Source organism: Sinocyclocheilus grahami, unplaced genomic scaffold (genome assembly GCF_001515645.1).
Source record: "Sinocyclocheilus grahami isolate Dianchi unplaced genomic scaffold, SAMN03320097.WGS_v1.1 scaffold72.1, whole genome shotgun sequence".
NCBI classification, from domain to species: domain Eukaryota; kingdom Metazoa; phylum Chordata; class Actinopteri; order Cypriniformes; family Cyprinidae; genus Sinocyclocheilus; species Sinocyclocheilus grahami.
Genome location: NW_015505251.1, coordinates 334,914 through 346,846, shown reverse-complemented (window position 1 = coordinate 346,846; position 11,933 = coordinate 334,914). Strand labels below are relative to the sequence as shown.

General features: G+C 44.3%; 1 protein-coding gene across 3 annotated transcripts in view; it reads left to right on the top strand.

Moving 5' to 3' along the window:
- The window catches only part of kmt2a (lysine (K)-specific methyltransferase 2A), a 32,744-nt gene that overhangs the window by 6,243 nt on the left and 14,568 nt on the right, over positions 1 to 11,933 (top strand). For 2 of the 3 annotated variants that reach the window (XM_016272596.1, XM_016272598.1), the window contains exons 2-12: positions 4,948 to 5,017; positions 5,192 to 8,514; positions 8,601 to 8,778; positions 8,868 to 9,093; positions 9,175 to 9,236; positions 9,319 to 9,783; positions 9,944 to 10,014; positions 10,276 to 10,512; positions 10,589 to 10,735; positions 11,469 to 11,564; positions 11,647 to 11,767. In XM_016272596.1, the coding sequence (XP_016128082.1) occupies positions 4,948 to 5,017; positions 5,192 to 8,514; positions 8,601 to 8,778; positions 8,868 to 9,093; positions 9,175 to 9,236; positions 9,319 to 9,783; positions 9,944 to 10,014; positions 10,276 to 10,512; positions 10,589 to 10,735; positions 11,469 to 11,564; positions 11,647 to 11,767 (4,996 nt within the window). The remainder of the gene's footprint in view (positions 1 to 4,947; positions 5,018 to 5,191; positions 8,515 to 8,600; positions 8,779 to 8,867; positions 9,094 to 9,174; positions 9,237 to 9,318; positions 9,784 to 9,943; positions 10,015 to 10,275; positions 10,513 to 10,588; positions 10,736 to 11,468; positions 11,565 to 11,646; positions 11,768 to 11,933) is intronic. The other variant, XM_016272597.1, reaches the window with a different exon arrangement.

The following is an 11,933-nucleotide window of genomic DNA, read 5'->3' as shown; positions in this document are numbered from 1 at the left end:
AAAGTTGGTTAAATGACCCTGGTGTTGGTGTGCTTGACTGGCCAGCAAACTCACCAGACCTGAACCCCATAGAGAATCTATGTGGTATCGTCAAGAGGAAAATGAGAAACAAGAGACCAAAAAATGCAGATGAGCTGAAGGCCACTGTCAAAGAAACCTGGGCTTCCATACCACCTCAGCAGTGCTACAAACTGATCACCTCCATGCCACGCCGAATTGAGCCAGTAATTAAAGCAAAAGGAGTCCCTACCAAGTATTGAGTGCATGTACAGTAAATGAACATACTTTCCAGAAGGCCAACAATCAACTAAAAATGTTTGTTAAAAATGAATTATTCTAATTTGTTGAGATAGTGAATTGGTGGGTTTTTGTTAAATGTGAGCCAAAATCATCACAATTAAAAGAACCAAAGACTTAAACTACTTCAGTCTGTGTGCATTGTATTTATTTAATACACGAGTTTAACAATTTGAGTTGAATTATTGAAATGCACCTGTATATAATTTTTCGGTTAATGTTGTTTGTCATTCATAATAATAATTAAATTATTCTAAGTATAAATAGAAATTGTATATTTAGCATTTATTTATTTAATGTGGCTTAAATGTCCTTTTTTTTTTGTTTGTTTTTTTGTTTTTTTAGATTTTTTTTGCTATTGTTTGGAAATTAAAGTAATTAGAGACTAAAAGTGTTTTTATGTCACCTGCTAAAGCCTTAAAACCTTTTTTGTAGAAGTATATAATTTTTGAATGTTGTCATTTATATTAAGGTATTTATTTATTTATTTTGTGTGACTTAAGTGTCCAATTGTCTGGGGAATAAAGATGTCGGAACAAAAATAATGTAAGTAGAGAGTAACAAACAAGTGTTTTTGTGTTACCCCCTCGGCCCCCACTATCTCTCCTCCCCATCCTGCACTGACAGCAGGTGCTCAGGCTCCTTGGCCGAGCCGAGTGTCACTTTTCGAGCCCAGTATCGCCGCTCCCCCCTCCGTCTTAGCCGTGGGTGTTGATTGAGCAGCTCCGCCGGAGCGGATAATCAGGCTACTTGTAGTGCGTGGGTGTGCTGTTTAGATTAGCTTTTCATGTTTTAACTAATCTTTTTTTGTGTGTTATGTTTTGATGAATTGTGTGTGTGTATTATGTTATGTCTCTCTGTATGTCCTCCAGGAGATTGATATTCTCCTGACAGGCTGTTGTTGTGAATATGAATTCATTCTTAAATTACTTGCCTGGTTAAAGGTTAATAACGATAATGATGATAATTGTTGTCCACTGAGCCTTTTCATCACGCTGCATCTTCGCTCCATGCCTTTATGGTCAGAATGATGCTCTGTTCCCTGTTTCTCCCTCCCTGCATCCTTTCATCCCTCCTCCCTTTCCTCTTGTCTTGGGATTTTGTTTACATCTTGCAGTGTGCCTCATGCACAAGGTGGAGGAGGGTGTGTGTGTCAGTGTGTGTGCGCGTGCGTGCTTTGTTTTGAGTGCCTGAGGCAGAGTCGTGCTGTCATTGAGAGCTACTCATGGTGTCACACTGACTTTGAGCTCCACTGCTCGCAGCTCTCTTGTATTCGATCACCTTCGGCACAACAGTAGAGCTGCAATGAAGTCATCGTAGCTCCGAGAGCCTGCATTCAAAAGAGCTGGAGGACAAAAATTAGACTAACGAATTCACTTTGCACTGTTAACATTATTATCTCTGGTGATTTATGTGTATTATTTCACCCTTATCTGAATTAGCTCCCCATTACTGGTCTTTTGCCCATCATTGATTGGATATGAAAAAATTACTCAATCAAGATGATTTGTTAACATTGTTCATCTGATAACATACTCTCATTTCATTTTGTTCTGCTTCCCATAAGAAATTTGTCGCCATATGTTGAAATGAAAGCTGAATGGGGATTTGTTAGAGAGATTGGACTTGTATGTGTGCAGTCTCCGGTGGCATCTGTTCTACAAACTGGACCGAAGGGAATTTAGCTGCAGCCCCACATGCTGCTATAAATAAAGAATATGAAATGAAACGCCCCCTAAGGCTTGAAAATCAACACAATAGGCTGTTTAAGGAACTTGCAGACATTAATCATCTTTTGAGAGGTAGGGCTTAGTGCATAGTGAAATGTTGTCAGTACTTGTTCAATCTAATGAAGACCCATTTACACTCTGTAATAGTAGTAACATGTAGAAAACTTTAAGCAAAGGGTTGGGCACATTGGCATATATGTAGGCTATATTATGATGCAGTGTCACTTGCTCACTCATTTTCTGAAGATTGGTTTTCTGAAGACTGAATCTTAGTTTAGTTTTCTGTAGTTTTCTCTTTGTGTTATGCGTGTAAATTCATCCCTTTCGAGCCAGCAATGCCATGGCCATACACATGCAGATAGATGTATATTGGCAGTCATATTTTATATGAGCGTTCTGCCATGAGCGTTGTATTTAAGGCACTGTGAAAACGTAAAATGGCCAAACTTACACATTTCAAACACGTTTTGTAATGCTCCTTCCCATTTCATTCTGCTCTGTCTAGCTGTTTTTGAATTCAAATAAAGCATCTGATTTAAATTCCCTCCTTTTTGTCCAATACAGGTCTCCCTTAAGATTGAATACTTGATTATTTGATCTTAAAAACGTCATTTTGCGCATCTCTACTTCAGAACTCATAGTTGCAGGGAATTCCTTTTGATGCACACCCAGTTTCAGTTAGGTCCATAAAATCCTTTTAAATGCTCTGTGGAAATGGCCTCTACACACACAACACACACACACACGATTAGAGTACGCTTTCTCTCAGTGTGTGTCCTTGTGAGTACAACTTAATTCACACCAAGGACATTTCAATGACTGAGACATTTTTATCACAACATAAAACAGCGTGCCCAGCTGCAGAGCAGACAGTAATTACAGTAATCATCTGCACTGTAAGCCTGTTGAAAAATCTGATAAATGTGGGAAATGTGGCTGACTTAAAGGGATATGGAGCGTTTAAGTTGACTCAAAAATGGATTTGGAATTATGGCTTACCTAAAATGTTGTAACAGAATTAGATCAGGAAGGCGAAAGCCCAAATGGGCCATGTAATCAGCATTCCTCCCTGTATCCCTCATGTCAGGTGTGAGATAAGCACAGGGCTATCATAAAAGCCTGGAGCTTAATAAAATCCTATCATAGGACGTCTGCAAAGCTTAGTCTGTTTGATTGACGGAGGTGGAGCAGTTGTCAGGCGATGCGGCCATTGCAACAGATGTCCTCAGTGAGAACAGTGCTGATGTCATGCAGCCTAGCGACAGCATCTGCTAAGGATACCTGAGTGGAATTGGCAGAACTGGTCATCTCAGTAGGAGGTGCCATCACAGATGAGTTTGCTACTTTCTCAAGTTGTAGGTAGAGCACAGAAATAGTTTCGCCTACTTTTGAGCGATTAAAAGTCTGTTGTTTTGGGCAAGTAGCCAAGCTGCCAGGCTGAAAACGAAAATTTAGGGTACACTCAAATCTTGCATAATGAACTGTTTGCATTCAGGTTTTCTGCAGTTGCCTGTTTTAGTTCCATGCTGTCTTTTAATTCATTAGGGTTACTGAGCCTGTTTTTTTTTTTACCTCAAAACTTGAGTCCAGAGCTGTCAGCAACTGTTCGGTGGTTTCAGGATGAGAATTGCTAATACTGAGGGGTCAGCATTTTCTTAGTCATGAGATGGTGTAGCAGAACCGAATGGCTCTTTTTGACAGTAGCCTGTTTGATTTTTGTGGATGCTCATTTAGAAAAAAAAGGAAATCTCTTAAAGGGGTCATATGATGCGATTTCAAGTTTTCCTTTCTCTTTGGAGTGTTACAAGCTGATTGGGCATAGATAAGATCCCTGAAGTTGCAAAGACTAAAGTCTCAAAACCAAAGAGATATTCTTTATCAAAGTTAAGACTCTGCCCCGCCCCCCTAAAAAGGCTCGATCTAAGACGCCCCCACATATCTACCTCACTATGTGGAAATATTTGCATAATGCCGCCCAAATTTGCATGCAAAGAAAGAAGGCGTGGTTTCAGTAACCACAGTTAGTGTTGAAGCAGCCATGTCAGGGAGACGCCGTGTGTTTCTAGGCGAAAGCAAAAGCCCTTTATTTGGCCTTCCGAAAGTAGATGCATTTAGGAATCTTTAAGATTACTTGCAACAGAACAGCAATGCATTTTATGGACGACCGTTTCGTGAACCTAGGAGAGGAGGTCATTCTGACATCTCTGACTCTGAATCAGCTACTGTTTTGTTATTAGTTTAAGTATTTGCTATTGACTGTTCAAATGCGGAGTTTTGCGCATCGTGTGCATGCGTGCGAGCGTCAAAATAAAAACTATGCTAAAATGTCTCTTAATTTTCGTTGACCGAAACGAAATGTTATACGTTATTTTGTCTCGTTTAGTCGCGTTATTATTATTATTTTGCAGTATTTCTGTTTCCTGTGTCTCACTGCATCAGGTTGCACTGCGCAGACGCAAGCCCCACTCGCGGCATTATTTAGAAGACGACAACAAACAAGTTAAGTCTGACACAGAGAAAGGGACCGATGGCTGGCCAGCCGGGGTTCGTCTTTATTTAAATTTATGTGTGTGTACTTCTAACATGTTTGGTTGGTAAAATAAATGTTGGAAATTCAAATCTGAGCGTCTTCCGTGTCTGGAATGGATGTATTCTTGATTCTATAAGGTAACAATAATATAATAAGATAACCTTGTTTGAAATGGGTTTGGCTAAAAGAAAATTTTGGTTTCGTAGGACCTACAATAATGTACAGTATTTGAAAAATAATGTGTTTTTTTAACATTAAAGCATGTCAACATATTCTGTTACACCAAATACACAAAATAATGATCTTTAAAAAAGCATCATGACCCCTTTAAGGTTAAATCACACTGAACCAGTTAATTGAATCTCTCTCTCTCTTTTTTCATTTCTTTAGGAGGAATTTGGAGGCTTTAGCACAGTCAGTGACAACAGAAGAATCCATAGCCTAGGAAGGACGTCAATAGGTAGAGTATCTTTTACATCTCTAATCTTATCTTGTCTTCAAATGTGTTGTAAAATAATTGTAAAACAATTATAAAAAAAAACTTTGACCTTTTAAGATCTAACTTGCTCTTTTTTTTTTTTTTAACATGAAGAGACGTAGAGCTTATTAATGTAGTGCTTTCTCTTTCTGTCAGGTTCTATCTCACCAGAAAAGAAACCCAGAGGACGTCCTCCTAGGGCTCTAGCTGTGCAGAGAGTTGGCACTGATATTGAGACAGCCCCTTTGCCTCTCGCCACAGCTCCTACAGAGAAGGTAAAACGACCACCAGGGAGGCCTCCTGGCACTGGAGAACAAAAAAGAAGAGGCCGCCCTCCTGCTTCTGCCAGCCAGAGGAGCTGGCAACAGAGCGGCCATGCACTCCCTGAAGAGGATGGGGATGCAGAACAGCAGTGCAGCTCCAGTCCCACACACCACAAGGACGGTGTGGAGGACGAAGACAAGGAGAAAAGGCAAACTCTGCTTGGTTCTGGGCACCATCAGGGATCTGAGGCTAAACTTCACAAAATCAGCCGGGAGTCCAAAGTGACCAAACTGAAAAGATTGCAGGATGTCAAACTGAGCCCACTGAAGTCTAAGCTGAAGGCCATTGTGAGGGAGAGTGTCCCAGTTCCTGGTGTGCGAAGACGGGGGCGGGGCAGGCCACCTTCTGTCGAGCGCCTCAAAGCTGAAGCTGCTGCCGCTGCTGCTCAGGCTGCTAACACCTCCTTGGCCCAGGAGATGACCACCATGGCACCTGGGGCTTCCAAACATAAGGCCTTCAGGGTTCGTGCCCAAACTCCACAATATCTCAAGCTTAGGGCTTCTCATCCTGCTGATGAACGCACTAGCCCAGATCCCCATGACTCCCCTACAGTCAACCCAATGACCCCAAATAAATACGGGAGGCCGTTAGGGTTACGTCAGAGCCCTCGCCATATCAAACCTGTGCGGGTTGTCCCTCCCTCCAAACGCACTGATGCCACTATTGCAAAGCAGCTGCTGCAGCGGGCAAAGAAGGGGGCCCAGAAAAAGAAGCTATTGGAAAAAGAAGCTATTGGCACCCAGGGAACTGCAGGTCTTGAGGGTGGGAAGCACAGGAGGCGAACGCAACTAACAAACATCAGGCAATTTATCATGCCTGTTGTGAGCACAGTGTCGTTGCGCATCATCAAGACTCCAAAGCGGTTTATTGAGGATGTGGGCAGTTTCAGCACTCCACCACCACACATGAAAATTGCTCGATTGGACTCTGCATCATCTGCTCCAGCACCTCAACCCATAACACCCGCCCCAGCTCTTGTTTCCACAGCTCCCGTCACAATTGGAACCACTGCCACACCCAGGGCAGGCCCTGCTGTGGACTCTCTCCCTCCTCCCCCACCTCCTGTCCTGACTGGCAGCGCCAACAACATTGCAGCCAGTCTCCTTAACAGCAGCTGCAATAATAGCACTAGCAACGGGAGATTCAGTAGCAGTGCAGCATCTTGTGGCTCCAGTGCTGTTTCGCAGCATTCCTCTCAGCTCTCTTCTGGCGAGTCATCTCGTTCCAGCAGCCCTAGTCTTGATGACTCCTCCTGTGATTCCCAGGCCTCTGAGGGCACCCCGGCCCTCTCAGAAGAGGCAGATCATTCCCCTGCCTCTCAGGGAGAGACCGAGGCCAGCCTGCACCACGCCTCGCACCCACCATCACCACCATCCGAGCCAGACCATATAGTGTTGATGGAGCGCAGCAGTCGGGGTCGCAGAGGTCAGAGTCACAGGCGGGGTGCTTTAGTGGCCCGTGGTAGGGGCAGCCTGATTGGTGGAAGGAAACAGGCCATCATCAGCCCAGCCACAGGGGTTTCACAAGCTGGATCTCAACAAGCCTCTTCCACGGCATCGTCATCCTCTTCCCCACCACCTCCTCCTCTTCTCAGCCCTCCTCACGGAGCTTCATCTAATGCACCTGAGCATCACTCCTCTCCATGGATGATGTCACATTCCATTGCCCCTTTTCTGCCCACCTCTCCAATACTCTCCAGCTCTCACGACAAACGCCGCTCCATACTACGAGAGCCCACTTTCCGCTGGAAGTCTTTGTCATGTGCTGAGAATAAGTACTTCTCCTCTGCCAAGTATGCAAAGGAGGGCCTTATCCGCAAGCCCACTTTTGACAACTTTCGTCCTCCTCCACTGACTGCTGAGGATGTGGGCCTCATGCCACCAGGACCTGGTGGAGGTGGCGTCGCACCAGGAGGATTCCCAGTGCAAGCTGGTGGTGCAGCTGGGACAGGTTCCAGACTTTTCTCCCCCCTGCATCATCATCCTCAGCACAATCACCACCAGCACCCCTCATCGCGGTTTGAAACGCCACTCCAAAAGCGTAGCCCCCTACTACGTCCCCCTTTCTTCACTCCAAGTCCGGCTCATTCCCGCATCTTTGAGTCTGTCACCCTCCCATCCTCATCAGGGAGCAGCCCTGGCTCTCTGTCTCCCCTTCAGGTCTCACCAACATCAAACAAAAAGAGAAAGGGGTCTAGGTTCTCACGTGGGCAACCCAGGTCACACTCACACTCTATGACTACTAGAAGCAGTCAGTCAGGAGTTCAAACAGGGAAGGCCTCTGAACAATCCATGATTAGCAGTTCTGTTCCCATAAGCGTGACTGGGAATTCCAGTCCATTGCCTGGAGTTGCAATCCGTCCACTTGCTGCCAGTGCCTTATCACAAGCTTCTTTCAGTGGCTTCCCCTCAGGCTCCATTGGCCTTACGAGCCACGGAGTTTCTGATGGGCGGCGAGCAGCAGGGGGTCTCGGTGTGAGTGGGAGTTCTGCTTCATCTTCACAGCTTTTCCCACGTTTTACCCCCAGTAATCAAGGATCAGGTGGGGGAACTGGAAAAGCAGGAAGGGAACCGAGCGTCTCTGATACTAGAGACACAGGTACAAAGGAGAAGGACAGGGACATGGAGAAGAATAGAGAGCGTGAAAAGGAAAACAAAAGAGATGGAAGGAAAGACTGGGATAAAAGAAGGAAGAGCCTTCCATCAGAGGCTTCCCCTAATTCTACATCCAGCCTCTTTCCAATGGAGGCCAGGGACATTGAAGAATCTCTCACCCAAAAAAGGACACCTGGTCGAAAGAAGTCAGTCACTGTTGACTCTGGTGCAGAGGCCTCCCCAAGTGACTCTGCAGCAGTTCAACCTGTTGGGGCCTTATCCTCCAAGGGTCGTCTGGCCAAAAAAGGCAGACCTTCAGAGAAGAGTATTGAAGCGGGGGGAGTAGAGAGGGAGAAGGACAAGGAGAAATTGAGTGCTCCTACCCAAGCAGGGCAGATGGGAAAACCCCCTGCCACCACATCACTGGACTCCGTGTTAGATCATGCCGAGAAACAGCCAGTCACAGACAGGCGTGTCGCAAAACTGCTGAAAGAAGCTAAAGCTCAGCTCAATAGGATAGAGAAGAGAGAGGTACAACCTGGCGATCAACCCAAATTACCGGTATGTCCTGTCTTTTGCTGTCCCCTTTGGTTTGAAAGATGTTCCCAGGTTGTTTTTCCCAAATGCAGTTTGTTTGTCTTGTGCAGGGTCAAGAGAGTGACTCTTCTGAGACGTCGGTCCGTGGTCCACGCATTAAGCATGTGTGTCGTCGTGCAGCTGTAGCTCTGGGTCGCAACCGTGCTGTGTTCCCAGATGATATGCCTACCCTTAGTGCCTTGCCATGGGAGGAGAGAGAAAAGATCTTGTCTTCCATGGGAAATGATGGTGAGAGAACATCTTAGAACATCTTAGTTTGATTTTTTTTAAGAAAAGTGTCATTGTTTTTAACCCTTTCTTTAATGGTGCTTGAATAGACAAATCATCAGTGGCAGGATCAGAGGAGGCGGAGCCACCCACTCCTCCTATTAAGCCAGTAACAAGGCAGAAAACGGTCCATGAGGCCCCACCCAGAAAGGGCCGGCGCTCTCGACGCTGCGGGCAGTGTCCAGGCTGCCAAGTCCCAAATGACTGTGGGATCTGCACTAACTGCCTGGATAAGCCCAAATTTGGGGGACGCAATATTAAAAAGCAATGTTGCAAGTAAGTGTGAAATCTTTTTATTGTGGCTTTCAGAACTTTAAAAGTGTAATTGTCCCTAAAACTTTGTGCTTGTGTCATCAGAGTACGGAAGTGTCAGAATTTGCAGTGGATGCCGTCGAAGTTTCTTCAGAAGCAGTCAAAAGGTCAGTTTTCTGGGAACACCCTTTTTATAAGCCAGAGATACTCTTAATTTTTCAATTAATTGTCTATTTGCATCAACTACAGGTAAAAAGGACAGGAGGAGGAATAAATTGTCAGAAAAAAATGATTCACATCACAAATCTCAGTGTTCTGAAGCAAGCCCCAAGCCAGCCCTTCCTCCAAAAGATGACCCTCCCCGTAAGAAAAGTGAAACTCTACTGCCTACGCAGGGAGAGGACAAACAAAAGCAGACACCATCCTCACCAGCTTCCTCCCCGAAGGACCCTCTGCTCTCTAGTCCTTCTGATGACCCCAAACATTCTCAAACCCCTTTGAGCTCAACCTTTCGAAAAAAACTGAAGCAGCAGGTCAGTTCTTCACCCACCCCTCTACACACTGCCCCATCTTCCCCACCAGCACAGTCCCAGCTGTCCTTGCAACAGCAAAGCCAATTGCTAGCAAAAAAGGAAGGTCTTGCAAAGTCCCAGCCCACTGAGCCCAAGAAGAAATCTCAGCAACAAAGTCAGCCCAGTTCCGCCACAGACACAGGTAAGGAGATGTGGAAATTAACTGCATGTATGATTTACTGTTAACTTTACATAGGGGTGTCCAATCCTGCTCCTGCACAGCCACCTTCCAGCCTAGGACTAGACACTCCTGACTTAACGTAGCTTTAATGTTTTTGTTTTATGGTCATGTCATCTTTTAGCATCCGAAGCAAAGCTAAAGAAACAGACCACTCGATGTGTTCAACCACTCAAGCCTAAACCAAAAGAAAAGGTAAGCAGATGTTCCAGGCACTTTTGTATCATTTTATGCCATAAACTTTTTTTTTAATAAAAACAGGTTTGTCTTCTCTTTCTCTGGATAGTGGTTGATATTCTTTATGATGTTGATATTCCTGTGACTCATAGCACAAGCAGTGGTCACAGGTTCAATTCTCAGGGGATGTACATACTGATAAAATATACCGTAAGTCACTTTGTAAAAGCATCTGCCATATGCAATGATGTAATGTAAATGTTGTTTTTTTTTTTACAGTTGAAACAGATACCCAAACCTGACAGCGGTACTTTAAACTCCCAGAGCACTCCTTCGACTGAGGGCGCCGCCAAGCAGAAAGCGTCCTGCGATGGAGTGCATCGAATCAGAGTAGATTTTAAGGAGGACTATGACATTGAGAATGTGTGGGACATGGGTGGACTCAGCATTCTCACCTCTGTGCCAGTCACCCCGCAGGTGGTGTGCTTTCTCTGTGCCAGCAGCGGTAATGTAGAGGTGGGCTATATTTTGTTTATAATTCCTGAAACCCAAAAATGATGGGATGTGTTCTTATTCAGTGTGTCGTCTTCAGTTTGTTTTCTGCCAGGTGTGCTGTGAACCCTTCCACCTCTTCTGCTTGGGGGAGACAGAACGCCCCCATGAGGAACAGTGGGAGAACTGGTGTTGTCGCCGATGCCGCTTTTGTCACGTCTGTGGCCTGCAGTATCAGAAAACCAAAGTAAGACTTTATTCAGTTGCATTTGTGTCACAATAGATCAGAGATGCTTCATATTCAATAATTGTATGCAGAAATGCATTACACAAAATGGTAATTTTTTTTAAAACAAGTGAGACTAATAGAAGAATTACTATGGAAGTAACTCAATGGCAGGTATTTTTCATGTTTCAGGGTTTTCTCCTAAAGAATTAAAGACAGTCGAGGACACTTTGATTTAGTATTTCAGAGTCTCTGATCATAGGAATAGTGAAGTGCTTCCAACAGTAACAGAACTGAGAGTGTTGGAACAGAGGGAGGAAAGTTTTAAAACCTTCAGATTTAATGGGAACTAGTATATTATGAGACAGATTCATGTAATTATTCCTAAAAAGCTTGTTTATTTCACACAATGCTAAGTCATATGACCATCAGATCTAAAAGGATGGGATGCGATCTGATGTAATGGTTAAAGATAAATGGAAAAGTTTAATATTCAAAGCATGAGTCAGCTTGGATCACAAATGATGAATGTCCTCATTTGGTATGTGCTAGTGAAAAATACCTCCTTATGAAAGGCAAATGCTTGTCAGCTCTCTGGAATTATCATTTCCTTTTGGTACGCTTGATGACCGACTAAGCAACTTCCAAGTTTGGGCTTATTTCTCTCTAAAAGCCTCCGAAACCTTCATAAAAGACAAACGCTCAATATCCAGATGGAATCAAAATTTTTAAAATTATTTTTTTAATCCTCTAGCAGCTACTGGAGTGTGACAAGTGCCGAAATAGCTATCACCCTGAGTGCCTGGGACCCAACCACCCTACCAGACCCACCAAGAAGAAAAGAGTCTGGGTACACTCTCAATCTTAGATGTCTGTAACATTTGTGGTAATTTTGGTGCATTCTCCCATGATTATTTTTCCTTTTGCCACAGATTTGCAACAAGTGTGTGCGCTGTAAGAGCTGTGGAGCCACCAAACCAGGGAAAGCCTGGGATGCTCAGTGGTCACATGATTTCTCTTTGTGTCATGACTGTGCCAAACTCTTAGCTAAAGGTCAGTGCTATTCATTCTGGATGTTTATTCTATGCCTTTAAACTATTACTAAACTGTGTAATTTATTTATTTATTTTCCTTCCCAGGCAACGTCTGCCTGCTCTGTAATAAGTGCTATGATGACGATGACTGTGATAGCAAAATGATGAAGTGCAGGAAGTGTGAT